The sequence below is a fragment of the Vombatus ursinus genome, unplaced genomic scaffold (assembly GCF_900497805.2).
Source record: "Vombatus ursinus unplaced genomic scaffold, bare-nosed wombat genome assembly UNPS02014820.1, whole genome shotgun sequence".
Taxonomy (NCBI): Eukaryota; Metazoa; Chordata; class Mammalia; order Diprotodontia; family Vombatidae; genus Vombatus; species Vombatus ursinus.
The window spans coordinates 11,313,481-11,337,668 of record NW_020954598.1 but is presented as its reverse complement, the minus strand read 5'-3'; the positions used below and the strand labels follow the sequence as shown (position 1 = coordinate 11,337,668).

Here is a 24,188-nt window from a genome sequence, read left to right as displayed (position 1 = left end):
TTTAAAAAATTAATAGAAATATATTTTCTCCCACTCTCCATCCAATTTAGAAAAAATATTCATAATCAAGCAAAACAATTATTCCCTCAATGGCTACATACACATCCCTCATTCCATACCCCCAAATCCATCACCTCTCTGTAATGGATATCATGTCTCATTATCAGTACTGTGGAATCAAGAATTTTAGCTTCTAGAAAGAGGGCCTACCTAGTGGCTTTTGAAGCAAATGGTGGGTAGATACAACTGTCAACACCTAAAGAGAAGTGACTTGGGAGTCATAATTGAAGTAATTGATACCTAATAGGCTGAGCCAGAGGATCAGGGAACATGAAGAAGTAGGTTGTGGTCACAGAGGGCACAAAAGCAGCCTGCTTTTGCTTCCTGGTTCATAGCCAGAAAACTATAATAAGAAAGTCCAATATATTAACACAGGCCCATTTTTTGGTGCAGTCAAACCAAAATAAAAAGCATGTAATTAAATTTTCCAAGAAAGGGCATTTACCTATACATACTACAGTGTTAAAAATTACAGACTTATGGATTTAAAGTTGGAAGGGACCTTCAAGGTCAAGAGTACAACTAAGCATTCTGTTCATTGTCCAAAAGGAAGACACCCAAGCCATAGATGGGAAGGTCTTCCAGATGCTTCTGTTTGTAGAGGGCATTGCGCTTTCTTTATCTAGCTCCAGAGGGCAACAGCGCCTCCTCAATGATATCCACAGTCTAACCCCCTTGTTTTACAGAGGAGGAAACCAAGGGACAGAGAGGCATGCCTAAAACCATGTAGCAAATAAATTTCTGAGACAAGTTTTTAAATTTAGGTCCAGTTCTCATCAATTATGTGAAACAGCTGCCAATTTTAAAACCTTTATCAAAACAAACCAACAAATTTTAACTACCTGGATTTTGCCTATGCATGATAAAGCACAGCTTCCCATTTACAATATATTTGCATAGTTAAATTAAAGTAACTAATTGGAAATAGAGGTTTCTATCATTTGCAAGTCATCCTGGCCATCATTTCCACACAAAGCAAAGAGGATAAAATGAAAAAAAGTAGCTTTAGCATAATTTAACATGCACGGCACAGGTTACTCACAATCCTTTCATTTAGTAAACACAACAGTTGTCCAAGAAGCTTTCTTTTCCTACCTGACTGCTAGAATGTGCATGGGTTGAGAGCGCTGAACTTTCTGTTTTGGGGACGCTTGCTGCTGGAGGGCACTTGTTCCTGAGGTTGGCAACTGGCTACGGTTATGTTGACCATTTTGAAGGAGGGGGGCAGTTTCTGACTGCATGCTACATGTAGAATACAAACTTTCAAATGAGGAGTTCATGTCATTTACCAAAGCTTCCAAGTCCACGTCGTCATCTGAAAACAAACAAGAAACAAGTTTAAGGTGATCTTACCAAGATCAAATCTGACCTCAGACAGTTATTAGCAGTGGGAAATCAGACTTAGTTTCCTCATCTGTAAAACAGAGAAAATAATACCTATCTCCTAGGGTTGATGTGAAGATAAAATGAGATGCTATTTGTGAAGTATGTGCTGTAAATCTTAAAGCTCTACATACATGCTAGCTATTATTATTATTAGTTATTATTATTATTACATGCTCCAGGGCAGGGTCTACAGCTTATTTATCTTTCTCTCTCACTGCATAGATGTAATGATGGCTCTCATTAATGGCAGCAGTGTGTTTAATAAATATTCTTAAACACTCCTTGAAAGAAATGAGCAATATTATCACCTGTGTCCTATCTTCCCTACCAAAGCTGCCTTGTATTTATTTTACATATACTTATAAAGGAGGTAGTATGCTGTAGCTGACAGAGAGTATGCCTTGAAGCCAGGCAGATGTGGATTCCAGTCCTATCTCTGACATAAAGGTTCTATGCTCCTGCACAAGTCAACCTCCCAGTGCTCTAGGCCAGAAGTGTCAAACATGTGCTGATCACATGCAGCTCACAACACTCCTGAGTACCCTGAACCAGATTAAAACGTAATTGGGAAAGATCTGACAAAATTAATAAAAATACAATAAAATACGGATAACATTAGATTTTTAAAAACTAAATCAATATGCAGCCCACAAGGACTTTACATATGGTTTAGTGATGAATAAGGTAGAGGCTGGAAGCAGGGGTTGATTTAGCTCAAAAAGAAAAGTGTTAAATTGTGGAATGGCTATACTAACTATGGGACATGAATGGAATGGAACATTATTTTGCTGTAAGAAATGACAAATATAAGAATTCAGAGAAACATGGAAAGACATAAATTGATGGGTCAAAGTACACTAAGAAAACAGTATGCACAATGACTACAAAAAATGTAAATGGAAAGAATAATAAAATAAACTAAATGCTGTATGATAATAATGACCTAGCTTGGGCCTCTGAGAAGACAAAAAAATGCTGAGGAAGAAGTCTATGGGTGTGGAATATTGAATAAATAAATAAAAATACAGATGGGGTAGGTGAGGGGATAAGCTCCTTCTTGGGTTTTTTTCCCTTCTTAAATTTTTATTCTAGGAGTAGGCTTGCCAAGAGGAAAGGCCATAGTGGTATATTTCAAAATGGGTGTGATGTACAAACAAAAGACATAAACAGACAAGAAACCTAAGATGTGGCTACAATGTAATAAGTGATTTTCCAGGCTGGCACAAACTGGCTCTGAGAGCAAGTCTCAATCAGGAATGCCAAGAAACTCTGAAGGAGTGATGGCACCAATTAAAGTAAAGTGATTATCTCCACAGTTGACTACTCTGAAGGGCAATATTTATTGGGATAGGCAATGCGGAGTCATAGTACACATTCTGAATCGTTCAAGAACTTCCAAACACTTCTGCCCCAAATCTTGTCCTTTAATGGGCTGCTTTCCCTTCTTTTCTTCCCTCTACTGATCATATGCCTACCCATGTTTCAAGACCTCTTACCTCCTCCATTAAGCCTCCCTGAGCCCTGACCCCAGCAACCCAGAAATAAGTCATCTCTGCCACCTCTGAAATTGCAAAATCTTAAGAGTTGGAAGGGGTATCAGAGACAATATAGTCCCTCACATGCAACAAAAATTAGCTCTAATGTAATTCCCACATAAGTACTTCCATCCAGCTCAAGACAGTTACCAGCTATATGACCCTAGGCAAGTCTCTTAAATTCTTCCTGCCTCAGATTCCAACTGTAAAATGGGGATAATACGATTTACCTCCCAAAGGTGTTGCAAGGATCACATGAGATAATCACTGGAAAGTGTTTAGCATACTGCCTAGGCACTTAATAAATGCATGTTCCTTTCTCATCTCCATATTCTAGTTTGTATTATATTTCTATTTCTCTAGATGGTAAGCTATGTATCTCTCCCCTCCCCACAATGCCTAGCACAGTGTCTAATCTAATAGTAGGTATTCAACAAATATTTCTTGATGAATTTTATGTCTGTCAAGACATCAGTCTCAATAATTTATGAGTACACTGAATACTGGCTCTAGAAGGTACTCTGATTTGAGGCAGCAGAATGACTTATTCCATTACACATCTTTTAAAGCAAATATTAACATTGGTTTGCATGTTCTACACACACACTAAGGGTTGCCCAGAAGGTTGCTCAATGGCAAGTGAAAACTCATCCCAAACTACAAATTTGTCCTGGGTATTCCACAAAGTGAGAAGGGAGCACGGTTGGTTAGAAAAAAAGCCAACCTCGATGTTAGGAAGCCCTGGGCCCAGCATTCTGGCCACTGTGCTACCAAACTGCTATTTCTCTTTACTTGTGATGATGACTAAGGTCACTTCAGGTTACTCTACAATTCTTCACCTGAGAGGCAGTAGAGCTTAAGACTACATGATCTCAGAGGTCCTTACCCAGGTCTAAATCCTAAATCCCATAATTTATGGCTTCTGTGGGCTGACTAGTAACCCAACTAGTGCGGGCAGACTTGAACTCACAAACAGGTCCAACGATCCATTTAGTCTGACTGAATGACTGGCACCGAGATGAATTTTTTCCCCCAAGTTATTGAAATGTAAGGTCTTAAGTACTGACTTAATAATTCATGTATTGAAAAAGATTTGTAAAACTATAACTTGGCTTATGACTTGGTCTTGAATGTAGATGAGTCTTAAATCTTTAACTTCAGCCCCAGCCCCTTCTCCTGAGTTTCAGAGTCATATTTCCAACAACCTGCTGGATGTCCTGTCAGCACCTCTAACTCCATGTATTTAAAACCTGCCCCAACTCATCCTCTTTTCAGAGGATTACTCTTATTACTTACTCCCTGTATCTGCTGGCAGCTCCACAATTCTCTTTGTTAACCCAGGCTTGTAATCTCAGTCATTTTTGACTACACCCTCTTCAACAGCCCTCACAAAGTCCTGACCATTCTCTCTCCACAATTATCTCTTGCACCTGTCCTCTCTTTATCCCTGTGTCTCGAATCTCTTCCATCTCAAATCTCAAACAAAAATGGTTGCCAGAATAATCTACATAAACTGATAGTCTGATCAGGCCATGCCATTGTTTCTTTAATGCCTACCCAATAAGGTCCTTCATACTTGAGCCTTATACCCAAGTCTTCTTCATTCCCGATCCTTCCATCTTGCCATTTTGTTCCCAATAGTCTCCCTAGTCTTAGAGCAATAGCTCTGATATCCTTTATGATCCAGCCTTATACTGGCTCACATGCATTCCCAGAACACACTCCCCACTATTCCACCCTCATACTTGTGTTTACACTATTCTCTTCATATTGAATACCCTACTTCGTCAATTTTTAGCATCCTCCCTCATGGTTCAAGGCCATAGTTTAAATGCTACTTCTTATGTTAAACCTTTATTTGTCCCCCAAGTCAAAAGGGTGGTCTCTTGTTCTAAACTCTCATAAACACTTTGATAAAGTGGTTGGAATGGGGAAGGAGATTATGACTTAGTATATCACAGAAAACTCTTTTCACATAAATATCTCATCCCTAGTGAAAATAAATTAAAGTGAACTGTTCTAGAGGATAATCATTTTTAACATGATTCTGTAACTTCTGTAACATCAGAAACAAAATCTGTTTCTGCTCAGAAGAAAAGCCACACAGTTTTAATCCATTTTTAGTAACTCAACATTGGGGCTAGTAAAATAGTAGATTGCTAAAACCAGATTTTTAAAAACTGCTTTCTTAAAGTTCAAACAAACTTCCTATCAGTATTAATTTACCAAAACTGAAATTCATCAGATTTTATTGCGAGATCATTTAAGTACTGAAACCAGGTATTATGAAAGCAAAAGATGGTATAATTTAAGAATCATTTATTTTAAATGTAAGAAATAGAAATTTTAAGTTTTTTGCTATGTGATGAATATCGATGTGACAGATTAAAGCAAAGCCAATATGAGACGCTCTGTTTGCCATTTTAAAGCCCTCCACAACCACCATGGGCTCCTTTCTACCTCTACTCCTATTTAATGCACTCTGTAATCTAGCTACGCCAGGCTAATAGCTTCTTCTCCAACATGACACTCCAATTCCTGACCCTGTGCCTTTTCATGGGCTGTAATCCATGCCTGGAATACTCTCCTACCTTTCCCAGGTCATTCACCATGCCACCCCTAGTGCCTTTCCTCTGAGATGCTGCACACATCTTCTAAGTACGTAGTTATTTGCAAATTGTCTCCCCCCAGGAGAATGTGAGCTCCTTGAGGGCAGAGACCATATTTTTGCTTTTCTTTTTTATCCTTCAGTCCTTAGCACAGTGCCTGGAACACAGTAAATGCTTAATGAGTGCTTTTTGACTGACTGACTCTGTAGAAGGTTAATGGGAAAATATGGATGAGAATCACTGAAGAAAAGGTTAAGGAAGAGCCATTAATCTTCATTTCTGGAGGAGATACCTGCAAAAATGAAGGCACAGATGTATCTATCAAAGCATGTAGTTGATGAAAACCTTTTTTCAAAATACTTCAATGTGTATTTTAAGGTTACAATATCCATAAAGGAATAGCATGTTAGAGTCAGCTGCACCACGGAGGCAACAAATGAGGACTTTAGAGAATCATAGGAAGACTTTTATAAACTGACACAAAGCAAAGAAAGTAGACTCAGTAACGCATACACAAAAGACACTCAAATACTACCAAACTCAGACTGACTGAAACAACCAGTTTCAGATAAAGAAGGAAGAAACATTACAGGGGTGGTGAACCTGAGGCCTTGAGGCCACATGTGGCCCTCTAGGGTTCTGAAGTGAGGCCCTTTGACTGAATCCAAACTTCACTGAAGAAATCCCCTTAGGGATTTACATGTGGCCTCGAGGTCACACATAAATTTTGACATTTACTGTCAAATTCAGCTATACTGCTTCCCCCCCCAAAAAATATTTTTTTGTTGAAAAGGAATATTAAACGGAGGCTATTTTGGGGATCAAGTATAATATTTATACAGGTTATAAATAAAGGTCTTAAGAATAAAATATAAATAAATGTTATAAAAATAAAAACAGGGTATAAATAAAAGTTATTCATGGGGGGGCAGAAGAATACCTGATGGATGAATATAACAAATAAACAAAAAAGTAGTCTGGTACTATAGAAAAAAAGCTAGAATTCAGAACCAGGCTATCCAGGATAGCCTGGATACAAATCATAACTCTGCTACTGCCTAAAGTATGCGACCATGGGTGAGCTGACTGATCTCTTTGAGTCACAATTTCTTTATCTTTAAAATGATAACAATAAGACTGTTATAGTATCTACATCACTGGGTTATTATAAGTATCAAATGCGATGGCATTTTGTAAATTACTTCAGAAAGTTTGAAGTGCTCTATAAATTACAGCTATTATTTATAAGAATAGTAGTTTGGGGGTATCTGAAGTGTTTTTCACAAAGACAGACATTTTAGAGTAGGAATGAGTCTTATGGGATAGAAATTCAGATTCCTATATCCTGCTTTTCCTGCCACTGATTATTTGTAACACTAGGCTAATTAATGGATTTCAATATTTGGATCAAATACCTTAAATTCATGTAGGAAAAAAAAACAAACAAAAGGGGCTCTCCCTTTCCTTTGATATGTGGTCACAAGTTATTAAAAAAAAAAAACGAACTCTTGGAGCAGTTTTTCCTCCAGTAACTAGTGAAACAATAACATAATAAATTCTAATCACAGAATGTTAGAGATGGAAGAGACAGTAGGAACTGGTCTTGCCTCCTGCTTTAACAGAAAAGGTCTTGCTCTCGATTTGACAGATGAGGAAAAATGAAGCCCAGAGTAGATAAGGGACTTTTCCCAGTCTAAACAGTGAGTTAGGGGGAGAAATAGGACTGGAACCCAGGCTTTCTTATATTGTGTCCATTGGTCTTTCTGCTATACCATATAGCCTTTCCCAAGGTAAGGTTTTCCCCTCAAACACACTAAACAGTGACCGAAGTATTTAAGTTGCAATTTACACACACCACACACACACACACACGAGAGATGTGCTGCACTTAAAATACAATAAAAACAATTCCATATTTCCAAAAGGACCAATTAAAATTCATCAGTTTTCAGTGACTGGACCATAAATAATTAAGCACATTCTAATTTTACATCAGCCTTCACCAGTTCAAAAATATTTGTTTTAAGGTATGGCTAAACAGGCCCCAATGGGCTTGGACACTTGACTCACTTGTCTTTGACACTGCACTGCCTGTCTGTCATTTGGTGGGTAAAATGCAGAATGCAGCTGTGCTGCTTCCCCCCTGAGCTAATTCAAGCATAGGCACGCCCTCATTTCAGTCCTGAGACAGTTACAAAGGAGGTTTGTTCCCTTCTGTGCCTCTCTGGCAGAAAGACTTCATTCATTTCCCAAAAACAATAAAGTTCTGTGAGTTGTACATGAAAGCTTTCTTAACAATCAATTCTCAATTACCCAGACTTGGATTATCCGCACCCTGAATTATCAGTAAGCATTTAAAAAAAAAATCTCAGCTACTCAGACTGCCTCTGAATCATCTCATCTATAAAATAAAAGAGTTGGATAGATTAAATAAGTACCCCCAAATAGTTACTCTTATTTTACTTTAATCATTCTCAACATACCTACCCACACTTCAAATTTCTTAGAATAAAGAGAATTTCAAGAAAAATTCAGACAACAGAAGTCAACTGATAGAGAATGCAAACTCATTTTAATATTAATCCTCACTAAAATTTTAAAATAAATTTGATGCCAAAAATTTTATATTGTACAATAAAGTTTAATGTAAATGATATTTCATCTGTTTTAGGGGGGAAGAGATTCTGCATTATTTTTTAGTGTGGATAGCTGGGATTTTACTGTGTGATCTAACCTCACTTTGCCAATCTCACTTAATAGTTTTATTGTAATGCTTTTAATCAATGAGCATCTTACACACATTTTCTAGCTTCTTACTCTAGAATTCACTAATCAGTGTCAACAGTGGAAGGGAACAAAGAAATTATCTAATCTAATGAAAACAACACTGAAATGCTATCAACCTCTGATGAACCACAATGATCAGTCTTGGTCCCAAGGCAAAGAGAATGAAAAATACTTCTTACTTTAGGTAGAGAAGGGGAAGGTAACCATTATGAAAATGAATATGTGCATATGTATATACACATACATGTATGTGTATACATATATACATACACACATATATAAACACACACATATTCTCTCTCTGATACAGCTACTTTATTGGATAGGTTTTGTTTAGTCAATCAAAAAGCATTTATTAAGTACTGCTTGCATTAGAGGTTACTAATTCAGCTTTACTAAACAAGAAATATTTAGTAACCTCGGCGAGAACAGTTTCAGTCAATTAGAAGCCATAATTGCAAAGGGATAAGAAGTGAGTGGGATATGAGGAAGTGGAAATAAGGAATACAGACTTTTTCTAGGAGTTTGACTGTGAATGTAGGGAGAGAAAACAAATGCTTGAAGATGTGTCAGGATCAAATAAAGGTTTTTGTTGTTAAAGAATGAGGAGATCTAGCTATTTTTTATAGGGAGTACAGGAATGAACCAGTGGATAAGAACCATGTTGTGCTATAAATCTTGCAAGAGAGAGGGTATGCCTAATATACAGGGTAGCTAAATCTAAATTTTCCCAAGTATAGTACATGGTTCATGAGAACAATTTCTTCCAATGACCATGAAGGTGGCTGAAGTAGGCCTGTGGAGCACTTAGAGCCTGGCAAGACGCCGGAGATGCCACGGTCATCCACTGCATCCTGGGCCCTTGCCAGTCATCCTGACTTTCGTCTTGCCACTGGACTTCCATGACTCTGGAAAAGAGGGTGAGGCTGATGGTTTTGTGCAATTCTCGCCTCACTTAAATCCAATTCAGGCACCAATCAAGACATCACTCATATTGAGATATCATTAGTCTTTGAAAACCAGGAAATGTGCATTGGGCATAGAGATAAACTCAGAAAATACAAAGGTAAAAACCCAGTTTCTGCCCTCAAGAGCTTACAATCGTTCTAGTTGGGAGACAAGCGGTATCTAAGTAGGTATATCTCTAGCACACAGTGTAGAAGCAAAGTAAAATCTTCCTCTGTTACAATGGAAGACTAAAGGGGCAAGAAGTAATACAGACAAATAATTCACAGGGCAAGAAGTAATATAGATAAATAATTCACATATAGAAGGGAAGAAATGTTAGAATATATACGCTCCTTGAGGAGAGACGCTACTTCATTTTCTTATTTTATATCTCAGTTTTCTCCTATGTAACAATGCAGGAGTTGGGCTAAAAGCGTTCTATGGTACTTTTCAGGTCTAAAGTTCTGACCTCCAATGACGAGCAGAATGACCAGCCCATAACAGGTGCTCAGTAATCTTTGTTGACTGACAGATGTTAAAAAACAACAATAACACCTCGACAAATGTTATGATTGGAACTGGAGGAAGACAGCGTCTGATTCTTCATTTTACAGAAATGAGAAAAATGAGTCCCAGAAGTGAAATGAACTTGGTAGCCCCATAGAACTCTGAGCAGGGATGGGAATGCAGAGATTCTGCATGTGTCTAACTCCAGAGGTGTTCTTCCCACTGAACCACATGGACAATCCTAACAAACTGCTGACGGAACAAAAATGATACTTCAAGGAAGTCACAAAGTCCTGGCTAAGTGAGAAACTTCAGAAATTCCTTGCGGCATCAATTAGGACTTATAAATATTTATCTAAACAATCATTAATGGTCACTTGGCTAATGTGAGATTGGTTAAATTCTAATGAGGACTGATAATTGAAAACTCTGAAAGAGGTCTGAAGATTGATTTTAAAGAGGTAAGACTTCATAATTTAATGCAGTACCATACTAATGAAGTTTCTGAAATATTCACATCTCAATGAGAAGACTCAATGAAATAAGAAATAACGACTTGGCACATTACAGTTTATGCTTACTTTTAATGACATATGAATCAGGCGAGAACAATAAAAATACTAAAATATGCAAACAGACCAGGAATCTTATCCTCTTCGATATTCTTTCCAACGATGCTGATTGTAGTTCATCCCATGTCTGCCCATCCTGTTTTGACTGTGGTCCAAAATAATAAAGCATTAACTCACATTTATGTAGTGCAAACCTTAAGGTTTGCAAAGTGATGGCAGGGCGGGGTTTTTTTTGTTTGTTTGTTTGGGGGTGGTTGGGGTTTTTTTTGCCCTTTTTTGGGGGAAGGGGGGGAACATCAGCTCTTAGTACATTGCCTGACACATCATTGGCGCTTAATAAATGCTTGTTGGCTTGACAGCTCATTTCATCCTCAGTCAACAGCCCTGTGTGACAGATAGTACATCAAATTATTCCCATTTTCTAAATGAGAAAATGCAAACTTAAAGAGGTTAAGTGACTTGGCCAGGGCTGAGACTGTAGCATTTGAATTCATGTCTTCCTGAATCCAAGACTACTGCTTTTTCCCTGTTTAAGTTTCTTAAATACACATATATACAAACATACACACACACATTTGGACCTGTAATTTCATCAGCATGGATAATTATGTGAATAGAAACTTCATGAGATATATAGATATCAGCAATTCATCTGTAACATAGTCAAAATAAGTTGTGTATGTGTCAATATGTATGTAATATATGTGTTTCAGAAAAGAATGCCTTAAATATCTTTTTATATAGAGGAGTTTTTCCTTTAGAGTTCCACTATAGTTTACAAAATAAAGGATAATATGATTATGTATGCTAAAGAGAATTTATTTACATTACCTTCTTATTTAAAGTGAATACTTTCAATAAGCTATTAGGTCTACTTACCAAGGAGAAGTCAGTGAGTAAAAAATATTCCCTGAGGTACGGGGTGGGAAAAAGGAGGTATGGTATAGTTTGGGATATAATTATCACAAAATGGGCTTTGATTTAATTCATATATAACCCTTGTTACCCTAAAGGGAATTCCATTTGCTAACCTCACAGCACCATCTAGTGTCATTTGTATTTTAAATGATGGTTGAAAATGGACATTGGAACAGAAATTATACTATAATCTTAAGGAAATTCTTTTTAAACTGTTTTTTAAAAGATTTTTTTTAAAAAAAGGTTTCCCAAGACCTAATTTAGTGGTATTTATTCCTTACAGACCCAATTAATTGTCCAAGTCAAACAACTTACTAATTGTTCTTCTCTTAATCCCAATTTCAAGCCTTTTTTAAAATCCACATGGTATTCTATTGAATAACAACAGGTCTTTTTTTTAAAGGATTGTTTTAATCATGTTACATTGTGACAGATTGCATAGGCAATAGAAATATGTCCTTAAATGAAAAACTACTTAAGAAAAGTCACCAAAATATTAGCTCAAGAGCTCAAATACTTAAAGGCTATCTTGAGAAGCAACTGAAAGGTGACCTGCAGGCAGCTAAACTTTGGGACAAATATAGCTTATCATTCTATTACTTTATTTTTTTTAAAAGGACCAAGTATTTCTGTATTCTAGATACTGCAGAAATACTTAATATGAAGTAAAATCTCTGCTGTAAATATCCAGAATAAAGCTAAAAAATAGTGGGACCACAGCTTACTTTAAAAAAAAAAAGAAAGAAAATTATTCTTATTCATAATATTTCAAAAAGTATTAAGTCAATTAAAAAGAAATACTGAAATAGGAACAAAAACCAGTCCTAAAAAAAATTGATTTGGTCTCAACTTGCTTTGGATAGGTAACAATTAAAAATATTATCCCCAAAATCACAAAGCATCAGTGTTTGAGGCATCTTAGCACAGTGCCTGGTACATAGTAGTCCCTTAATAAATGTTGATCAATTGATTGCTCTCAGTGGTTTCTAATTCAATCTGTGTCTGAAACAGAATTCTCTCTCCAACTGTTACCTGTCCTGGCAAATGATCATACAGGTTTTGCTTGAAGATTTCCAGTGCAGAGGATTCTGCTACCACTCCCAAAGTAGCCTAGAATACTTTTTAAAATTCCTATTTTCAATCATAACGCATTTTTTTTTACCCATTACATTTTTTAAAAAGCAATCATCGTTATGTGCGTCTACCTCTGCTCTCTGGTGCCATGCACAACAAGTCTCATGCCTCTTTTATAACACAGTACTTACAAACAGTTATCATGAATTAATGGAAATCAAGTCAATTATCTATAATTAAGAGAATTAAAAAAAAGAACCAGAATGATTTTCCATCCAACACACAAACACACACTCACAAGTGTCTCACTAATAATTCATTTACAGTAAATAGTGTGTGTGTGTATATATGTGTTTGTATGTATGTGTATGTTTTATATATATATGTATATATGTATATGTGTATACACATACACACACACACAACCCCTGCTTTCCAAAAATGTAAAAGCTTTAAATAAATTTTCAAAAAGCATGGAAAACATGTCAAAAGACAAGGTAGCATGTGATGTTAAAATACCAAATACAAAAATAAAAAGACTGCATAGCTCTTGAATAGGGTTAATAATCTCAAAACAAAGTCCCAATTATTACACTGCTTGTTGATTACTCAAACTACTTTGGCCCATGTCATCAGTAGGTAGCTTGTCTACACCTGCTCCCGTACTGTCTTGCACGTGGATTTTCTGTGTTTGGAAACCTCCCTTGCCTCTTGCTTGATCCAAATATCTGACCATGACCATTTTCAAACCTCTTTCCCCTAAACTTCTTCCTTCAAGAAGCTCATGTATATGTCACTGCATTTTATAGGCTTGTTGAAAGCAGGGGCATATATCTTACTTTTCCACCACAGCTAACATGTATTGGCAACCATGAAGAACTCAATCAACGTTGCTCATTGACTTGTCTTTCATGAAATATTTATAAAGTTCCTACTGTGTGAGCACTGTGCTAAGCACTACAATGGATGGGGTCATCCAACTATACCAAAGTAGACACACTTTTGTATGATACTCATGCAAGTATTAGTAATATCCAACATCATGTAGCATCTGTGATTATAACTCCGAAAAGAGTATAGAATAAAAGCCTTATAAGTATACTACCACTGGTGATTTAAAACTAGATAGTTGAGCTCTAAGTGCAGCTAGATGGCACAGTGGATAGAATGCTGGGCTGGAGTCAGGAAGATTCATCATTTCACAGTTGTTCGAAAGAGATACAATGAACCCTAGTCTAGAGCTTAGTTCATAACCAAAAGCCAGAATCCTGTGTTCCAGAGTCCAAATCCACCTCTGCCTGAGTTATGTGGCATTGTGTGCTCCGTCATAAGTTCTGACCTTTTGAAAGTGGGGTCATGGATTAGAGAGGCAAATTCACTAAGGGTAAGTTAGTAAGTATCACTCAAGAAATCACCTATGATGTTAAAATCTGCCTCCCATTCAACTGCCAAGTGAATATCTGGGAAATCTTGACAATAAATGTCTCAATATCAGGTATGAGATCAGCAAGAGACCTGGATGATAGGGTTCACCTATAAAAGGACGTACAATCAACTATCTTCCCTACTACCTCCAGGATCAAATACACAATCCTCCATCTGCGTTTTAAAGTTTTTCACAACCTGGTCCCTTCCTACTTTTCCAGTTTTTTTATACTTTGCTCTCAACAGCATGTCATATAATTCAGCAACACCGGCCTTCTTGCTGTGCTTCAAATAGGACACTCCATCTCTGGACCCTCAGCTCTTGCCTTAGGCAATGGCTGTCCCTTGTGCCTGGAATGGTCTCCCACCTTTCCCTCCTCTGCCACCTGGCTTCCTTCAAGACTCTGTTCAGATTCCACCTTCCACAGGAGGCCTTTCCTGGTCACCCTCTCCATTTGAGATTTATCTCTAAACTTAGCCTGTATATATCATACATGTACATAGTTGTTTGCATGTGCTTTACCCCATTAGAATGTGAGCTCCTTGAGGGCAGGGACCATGTTTTTGCCTTTCTTTGTATTCTCAGAACTTAGCAAGTGTCTGACACATAGTAAGCACTTTATAAATGCTTGTTGAAGAAGATATATTTTTTTAAAAGGATATTTAAACCTTGACATCAATGCACTCATTCGCTTATTCGTGAATTTTAAATTTTACCATTCAACTAGAGTTTATGAAATAGTACTGCTTTAAAACTCTTGCAATATTGATCTGCAGCTCGTGTCTACAGGGGAATACTTTTACAAGCAAATCACTAAGGGATAAAGCACTTGTATAGAACCACAATAGCCAAACCAATTTCCAGATATATAGTTTCCAAAATAGAAATCTTACATCTTGCCTGTCGCTGCCTTTCTTGTTTGCTCATATATAAGTTTTAAGAAACTAGGTCCCAATGATCATGAATAACTAATCCCCTGAAGTGGTCACACACACTCACTATTCAAAGTCATAATTATGTAATATAAGATAATTGTTTCTAGCTCAATGGAAGTATGGTAGTGCAAATTCATAAAATGTGACAACTTCAGGGGATTCATTATTTGCAATAATCCACACCTAACTGTATTTGGGAAGGGAGAAAAAAAAATCTATTTTAATTATATTTTGCTTTTCCAGCAGGAATCCATGCTTGCAACTATATGGCTCGTAAGAAGAGTATCAGTGTTTAAAATTAAAAAAAAAAAAAAAGATAAGCCTTTGTCTCAGGGAGAAACTTTGTGTCACTAAAAATACGATATAATGTCCAACAAGCAGTCCATCTCAATCTCTTGTGCAAACTGTCTATTTGCAATGACTATCCAAAATATTACTGATGGAGCAGCTATGTGGACTGTCTATCCAATTCCTTTTTATGGTCTGGACAAATAGGCATTCCTCAACCACTTGGTTTTCCTGTGGGGATAATCAGGCCACACTCAATCATTATGGATCTCATTTAGGAAGCTAGGAAATATTTTGGAACTTAATGGAGCATAATATTTTTCAAGTGAAACAATATTGTTACAAAGCATGGAATATTACATTCTAAAGTAACAGGGTCACCCAAAAGATTGTGAAAAGATACATGATGATCGTGAGTGGACTGCAGAATATTGCCAACAGAAAACTAGGGAAGTGGCATAAAATATATTATCAAAGAATGGCATTCCCAGAGAAGAGGATGGTATGGTCATACTTAGGTCAATGGGTGACTGACAGATACAGTTCAAGTATCCCACTGGTACCCACAAAAGGTCAAAAGACCTAAATAAAGTTGTTTAGAGTCCCATGGAGGATTTATGGGAGGATAAAGACACATCACACAGAACAAGAGGGCATTGTAACTAAATCATTGAAGGGAAACCACAGTGATGACATTGAAGATCCATTATAGTAACAAAGAAGTTGCTTTTCTTCAGAGACAGGTGGGAAGCACATAATTAACAAGGGATTGTAATTTAAAATTATTTGATTATTAATAGTTTTGTGGAAAATCCAACCTATCCTGTCTCAGTAGGAATATCTATCCAAACAGTCATGTAAATGACTGATTATTTTTATACTGTGAAGGATTCAACAAGATTATTTTTATATTGTGAAGGGTTCAACAAAAGTAGATTACTGAACTGAAGGAATACGCACGTGTGCATGTATATATAATGTTGTTGTTCAGTCATTTCAATCATGTCTGACTCTCCATAACCCCATTTGGGGTTTTCTTTGCAAAGATACTGGAGTAGTTTGACATTTCCTTCTCCAGTTCATTTTATAGATGAGGAAACCAAGTCAAACAAGGTTAAATGACTTGTCCAGGGTCACATAGCTAGTGTCTGAGTGTGTGTGTGTGTGTGTGTGTGTCTGTGTCTGTGTCTGTGTATACACACACACACATACATATATAAATACATACACTCATATAAAAATACACACAGGGTGTTTCAAAGTCTTAGTACAGGTTTAAATTATGAAAAGTATATATTTCGAAACTATTTCCAAGAATTCTAGCAAACAACATGCTTGGCTGGGTCAGTATAATAATAATAACAGGTATTTATATAGTGATTTAAAGTTTCCAAAATGCTTTATATGGATTATTTCTTTTGAGTCTCATAACAACTCTTTGGAATCGACAGTTTGGAACAGGTTTCATTATCCCCTATTTTACAGAAGAGGAAACCGAGGCTCAAGGTTTAAAAGAGTTCTCCATGGCTATACTGATAGTAAGTGTCTGAGGTGGGATTTGAACCCAGATCTGCTTGGGTACTAGGTTTGGAGTAAGAGGATCTGATTTCAAATCCTGACTCTCTCTATTACTTTCTACTTAATGTGATATTGGAAAGTTTTAATCACAGGTTTTTCTCTTCATCTGTAAAGTGCGGGTTGGACTAGATGGCATGTAAGGCCCCTTCCAACTCCAAATCTATGATCCTCTGATTCCCCTGGGGACCCGGTGCTCCCAAATGGCGTAGAATCTTTGTAACTATCCTATTTCATGTGTATTCTCTCGTTTCCCTCTAATTTCCATTTCTAACTCTGGGAACACTACTATCAAAAATCAGTGCTATCATTCTTGGAAAGGCCATGTCAGTTGTGAGTAAAATTGCTGATGCCGCCACAAACCAGAACCAGAACCAAAACCCCCAAACCAAGACCATAACCTAAAACCAATACCACAAATTTAGGAACCAATGAGGGTTTGCTGAATTCGCCAGCAAGGGAACCCCACCCACATGTGCAGAGACTCCCAGAAGAACAAAATGACAAAGATTATATAAGTTTCCATTTTAAGCAGGAAGTGAATTGGGTATGGGGTGCGTCAGGACTGGACAGAGGTACTGCTTGCGGGAATCTCAGGGTAGGAACAGGGGATATGGTATTTTTTGTTTGGACAGATCTGTTGTTGGAGTCCAGTATAACAGGAAGGGCTTTTCTTCAGGTTCCCTATCTTTTTAATCCCACCCTAATAGATAGCACTATCCTTGCTGTTTCAGAGAAAGGTTGAAGATGCCCCCACCTCCAAGAAAACCCCAAATGGGGTCACAAAGAGTCGGACACACAGCTGAACAACAACAGAATAAATACAAAACAGTTACGTAGGGAGTGCAACAACAACAAACAGGAGGGAAGAATAGATTGGGAAAAACTTTGGACAGAAGTTGGTCCTTGGCTGAGCTGTCCTGAAGGAAGAGATTCTACTATATGAGAGTGCATCCTATGCTTGGGGGGGCAGATACAGACAGCCAGTGTAAAATCATGGAACCCAGAATGTTTACACAAATATTACTGCTTTTAAGGATATACTCAGCATCACACCATGATGGGAAGAACATAGATTTAGGGGTTGTATCACTCACTGGCTTTGGGACTCTCTCGTCCTTTAGCCTCCCAGGGCTTTTGTTTCCTTTTCTGTAAAATGGAGACGATAATAATCCTAGCACATAACTGTAGTGCTTGCTTCCTTAATTGGCCTGTTTGGGGGATCAAATAAAAAATGGCCATTGCAAATTTTAAAGAGCTAAGCCAATTCCAGTTACCTGCATTATAGGACTATTATCATGAAAACATATGGTGAACTGTCACATGCCTGAGTCCTGTGAGATCTCAGGCAGATCCCAAGATCATGTGGGATTAAGAGCTGAAAAGGAAAGACTTTAGAGATCCTTGACTCTCATCTCCTTCACTTAACACAGCAGGAAATGGAAGCCCAGAGAAATTAAGTGATTTGGCCAAAGTCACAAGGTAAGTAAGCCACAGAGCTGGGATTCAAACCCTCAATTTCTGACCCAAGGTTCTTTGCACAATAGCAAGCTGACTCTTCACTTGGAATGCAATAAATTAAAAGATATGTAATTTAATCACTGCAGCTACTCTACCCAAATGGTTTTATCTGTTATTTGCCACCATTTTAGTGGTGAGTATCAGGGCCTTTGGCTACTGTGTCTCAGTGGCCCTGTGAGTATATATATATATATATATATATAAAAAAAAAAAGAATAAAACTGAACTAGATTAGCAGTTCTCATATTTTTTGCTATCTTATAAATTAGTGATGACTCCAAAGAGCTTTTGGTTATGAGAGTTGTGGTGGGAAATGTTTAACAACTGGTTTTGGGGGAGGAAGGGAATATATACACAATATACTCCTAAGTTTAATCTGTATTATTATTAACATTTTCTCCATCATTTTCTTAAGTCTAGCTCTATACAACAACAAACTAAGCTCTTATTTGTGGTGTTTGTCAAATAATGAAGTATAATTGCTCACCCTGAAAATTTAACAATCTGCTTCCACAGTCCATTAAAGCTGGTTCTAGCACTCCCCTGGTTTTATCTAGCAATATCTACTGAATTGGATATTAAAATGGGCACAAACAAAGCCAATGTAACCAATATTAAGAAGGAAGCAGAAAACTGGGAAAGAATTTTTACAACCAGTGTCTCTCATAAGGGCCTCACTTCTAAAATATGTAGAGAACTAAGTCAAATTTATAAGAATACAAGTCATTCCCCAATTGATAAATTGTCAAAGGATATGAAGAGGCAGTTTTCAGATGAAAAAATTAAAGTTATCTATAGTCACATGATAAAATGCTCTAAATCACTAATTGATTAGAAAAATGCAAATCAAAACAACTCTAAGGTTATCACATCACACCTATCAGATTGGCTGATATGACAAAACAGGAAAATGATAAATGTTGGAGAAGATGTGGGAAAATTAGAACACTAAAGCATTGCTGGTGGAGTTGTGAACTGATCCAACCATTTTGGAGAGCAATTTGGAACTATGCCCAAAGGGCTATAAAACTGTGCATACCCTTTGACCCAGCAATAGCACTTCCAGGACTGTATTCCAAAGAGATCATAAAAATGGGAAAAGGGCCTACATGTACAAAAATATTTATAGCAGCTCTTTCTGTGGTGGCAAAGAATTGAAAATTGAGGGGATGCCCATCAATTGAGGAATGGTTGAATAAGTTGTGGTATATGAAGTAATGGAATACTATTGAGCTATAAGAAATGATGAGCATGTGGACTTCAGAAACACCTGCAAAGTCTTGTATGGACTGATGCTGAGTGAAGTGAGCAGAACCAGGAGAATGTCGTACACAGTTAACAGCCATGCTGTACAATGACTGACTTTGATAGACTTAGCTCTTCTCAGCAATGCAAGGATCTAAGACATCTCCAAAAATCACATGACGGACAATGATACTCACATCCAGAGAAAGAACTATGGAGCTTGAATGCAGATAAAAGCAAACTATTTGCTCTTTTTTTCCCTTCTGTTTTGTTTTGTTTCTTCTTTCTTGTGGTTCCTCCTATTGGTTTTAATTCTTTACAACATGACAAATGTGAAAATATGTTTAACAGGAATGTGTATGTACAGCCTATATCAGAGTGCATGCCATCTTGGGGAGTGAGGTGGGGAAGGAGGGGGAGCAAATTTAAAACTCAAAAGCTCATGGAAGTGATTGCTGAAAACTAAAAATAAATAAATTAATTAAAAAATTAAAATAGATCAATTTTAAAATATTTCTTCTAAAAAGTCATTAATAAACCAATTACACATCAACAGATAATTTTTATGAAAAATAACCTTCGTTTTCCAAAACAACAAAAAATGAGTGAAAAGAATGGTATTGTTTTTTACCTCTTTGATGTCTAACTTAATAGAAGACAGCTGGATTCTCTTATCTGCCTCTACATTCAATCAGTTGTTTTAGATGAAGTATGTAAAGAAAATCTAGCCTCCTAGAGATACGGAGTTGGAAAAGGGAGGAGTATTTTAATAGGAAAACAATGTCTTAGGTGTTATGATTAAAATGGTCTTGGAATCTAAAACTTTACTTCAGGATATCAGAGTAGACTTTTAAAAAAAAAAAAGCTATTGCATGGGCATAGTTTTTAAAGTACCTTTTCCCAGAGAAATGTAAGATCCATATGGAATCTATACTGGGTCATGCAGTTCCAAATGTTTCACAGAACTGTTTAAACTTTGCCTTGATTATCAAATTAGTTTTGTAGATACCCTGTTAACATCAACTGGTTTTCTGAGCTCCTGCTAGAGGCTATAAAGACCAGCATACCACGGGAAAATGGAGTACCTGCCATCAAGGTATTTATAATCTAAAGGAAATGAGAAGCTATGATGAATGCATACCTAATAAACAGACAACACAGAAAGCACCGCTGAATGAAAAGGAGAACAGTAACAGATCCAAAGAACTGTAGATAGACCCATGAATATGACACGAGCCAGAACAGTGTGATTTTACAAAGGACGGATTATAAAGGCCGCCAGTGCCACAAGTCACAGGGAGTGACTTTAATAAGCAGAGTTCCTACCCGCAAAGTGAAATTTATCTAAAAATAGTTATCGGTCCAGCTTCCTGAATTTCACAATATACCAACTGTGTTGATGAGGTAAAAATCTATGAAGGTATTTTAAGAGACCACAAATGGCATATTCCAAAAACCTAATACTCCAGAGGGAGTTCTGTCATTCTAGATGAAGAGAGCCTGGGGGCAAAAACGCTCTTAGAAATCTTAAATCACCAATAAAGCAGAAAAAGGCAAAAATTATCCCCCTCTTTTCTGACCCTTCCCCTCCCACCTTTCATTTAAAAAAAAAAAAAAAAGTCTCTTCCTTATTCTGGTCATTAACTTTAATACACTCCTAGAAGTTAAGTAAATAATCCTAAGCAGGGCAAAGCAAATGCTGCTCCATGAGTTAGCTATCTCCAACTTGCCAAGAAAATGCCATTTTTTTTTTAACCAAGTTCCAAGAAACTGAATGCATTACCTCATAACATTCCCTGGCTGCACTAACCAAAGCCTAAAATACCCACATTCTGCCTCTGAACCAAGGTCTCCAAGACAACAGAGTACTGCACTACTATGGCACTCGGTAGACCACATTATATTAATTCCATTTTAAATTCCCAGCTTCAAAAAAAAAAAAAAAGAACTGTAAAATTATATACTGATAACCTAATGATACATTCTGCCTTTCTCTCATAACTTGGAAGAAGTTTAAGATAGGCAAGAAAAGAGTAAAGTTGTACTATAGAACTGAATCAGAAATCAAACTGCAAATTCAATTCAGCAAACATTTATTAAACACACAAGGTATTCTGACACATTGTGAATAAGATCAGATAATCATTCACTCCATGGCAACACCTGGTTACATCAACATCGATTTCACCTAATTCATAGTCACCTAAATGGCTTTAGCTTTAGTCTTTCCCTGCAAGTTCCAGAATCAATAAACCTGAGACTACAGAGAGATGCAATCGGGGATGCCTAATAATTCCCCAGGGTTTATCAGCAACAGAGTTAATCTGCAGATTCTGATAGAATGTTGAGAGAGTGAGTGTTCTATTATTTCAATCCTAGCTTACAAATAAGCAATAGAACATGACCATCATACTGGAGTCATCATTTTTCTCCATTATAATGTCAATAATGCCAGACATGAGTCAAGGTGACAAACCTGGCAGAAGGTGATCTCACTGGAACATCCCTCCCCCTTAAAAAGAATTTGTTTTTATTTTAAACTTATTATCAAATAAAATAAACTTTTCTATAATCAGCATAGAACTGAAAAGGATGGCTATACATGAAACTGTAAATCTCTATCATACACAGCTTGATAAATTCAATATGCAACTTTCTGAACTGGGAAAGATTCACTTTCAAAAAGTTGTGAGCCCAGTGAATTTCTTCCTTCCATTAACTTGCATTAAGGTACTTAAATCGGATCATAATAACTGACATTTAAATAATGCTCTAAAGTTGGTGGAGTCTCCTACATACTTTATCTCACTTGGGGTCAAAAGACCTGTTTTCAAATCCTGCCTTTGTCATTTAGAATATATATGATTATTGGCAAGTCATTTAATTTCTCCAGTCCTCAGTTTCCTCATCTGTCAAATTAGGAGGTGTGACTAGATCGGCTCTTAGGTGCTTTCTAGTTCTAAATCTGTGAATTGATTAAGCTTAGAAAGGTGAAATAATTTGTCTATGAACCCACAGGTAGTCTGTGTAAGAAACACGATCTGAATCCATGCCTTTCTGAATTTAGGTACAACACTCAATCCACTATACCATACTAGACTTGCAAACAAAGACCTGGATTTGAATTCTACCTCTGATTACTTTAGGATAATATAATGAGATCTGGAAGAGACTTCAGAGGCCATCTAGTTTTCTCACATCCCTCATTTTATGGGTCAAAAAACTAAAGGCCATGGAGGTTAAGTACCCAAGGGAATAAGCATCAGTGGTGACATTTGAACCCAGATCCTCTTAACTCTAGAACCAATACTCTTTCAAATGTAACAAGAAAACCTCTCTGATCTTCAGGCAACAGTCAGGAAAGACATCATGGGTTTTTATAATATTGTGATAATTTGTGTTTCAATATAATTGATTTCCTTTATAATCCTATGTATTTAAAAACAGAATTCCAAGAGGGGATCCACAGGCTTCACCAGACTCCCAAAGGGATCAAATCACCAAAAAACTCCAAATCAAACCAAAACAAAAAACAAAAACAAACAAAACCCAAGTCAGAACCTCTGCTCTAAGACCATGAGCTACAGATGGCCTACTACCTGCCTGAGAGTGGGGGATGAGGGGAGAGGGAGAAAGATACAAGGGGAAGGAAGCCTGGACAATATAAAAATAAGATATTAATAAAATATTTTTAAATATCTCGAGCTAAGATTCTATGATCCAAATGCATGAATTGATTCTTTCATCGATGAGACAAGCTCGATTGCCTTTTTAGCCTTGACTTTTGTTCCATCTAAAACCAAACTAACTATATATGTAGATTAAATAAATTGGAACCACTCTTAATGCTCTTCATTGTAAAAACAGACTCAGTATAAAACAGTTCCAATTTCCATGTGTGTAAACTTATATATACATAAAGAACATATATAAACACATACATGTATGTATGTGTTCGTATAGGTCGTGCAAATATGTATGCATAGGTACACATATAAACACACATGAACACATGTGGGTACCCACACATAAATACACTGTGTACACACACATACACACACATCCCCTCTTTTTTGAAATTGGGAGACTAGGTCCCAGAGATGGTAAGTGCCTACCCTAAAGGTCAGACAAGTAGATAAGAAGTGGTGAAGGTAGAATTCAAACCCAGGTCCACTAACCCAGGAAAAAGCTACATTTCTCTCCTATTCAGTTTTTCTTTTACAGACATATAATGCCACCCTAGTGTCCTTACAATACTGGGTTTGGGGTTTGAGGAAACCAAAAGTCACTGTAATACATGAAGAGGGAAGAAGAAATCATCAATCAGTGACTGTGCAACAGGTTACCAAGTCCTGTCAAATCTACATGGGACACCTTCCCTGCTCTCTCATGAAAACTATTCTAAGTTCAAATCACAATGATCCAAAGGTGGGCTGACCAGGGCAGCTTCTTTTCTCAGTTGCAAAATAAATACGGCATCCTTGTCCTTTCTTACCTCTCTCAGGGTCGTTTTAAGAACCAAATGAGAAAGCACATATAAAACCCTTTGTAATCATAAAGTGCTTAATAAGATGGTTCTTGAAATGAAGTGAAACCAGGAAGACTCTCAGAATACCAGAAAGGAGACCCAGAAGACTGAGGCCAGGTCTGGCAGTAGCTTTGGCTAACTGGATGTTTAATTATGCTAAAGGAGTTACATTGGCCCTGTCCCCTACTTCATCCTTCCTGAAGGGCAACAGCTGCCCCTCCGATATCCAAGGCATCTCCTTGGGCACAGATGTCAAAAAAAGTGTTAGTGAGGC

At 37.0% G+C, this 24,188-nt stretch overlaps 1 protein-coding gene across 1 annotated transcript in view; it reads right to left on the bottom strand.

The window, feature by feature from the left end:
- The window catches only part of GRB10 (growth factor receptor bound protein 10), a 294,569-nt gene that overhangs the window by 116,186 nt on the left and 154,195 nt on the right, over positions 1–24,188 (bottom strand). The window contains exon 5 of the mRNA XM_027837264.1: positions 1,156–1,375. Coding sequence (XP_027693065.1) covers positions 1,156–1,375 — 220 coding nt within the window. The remainder of the gene's footprint in view (positions 1–1,155; positions 1,376–24,188) is intronic.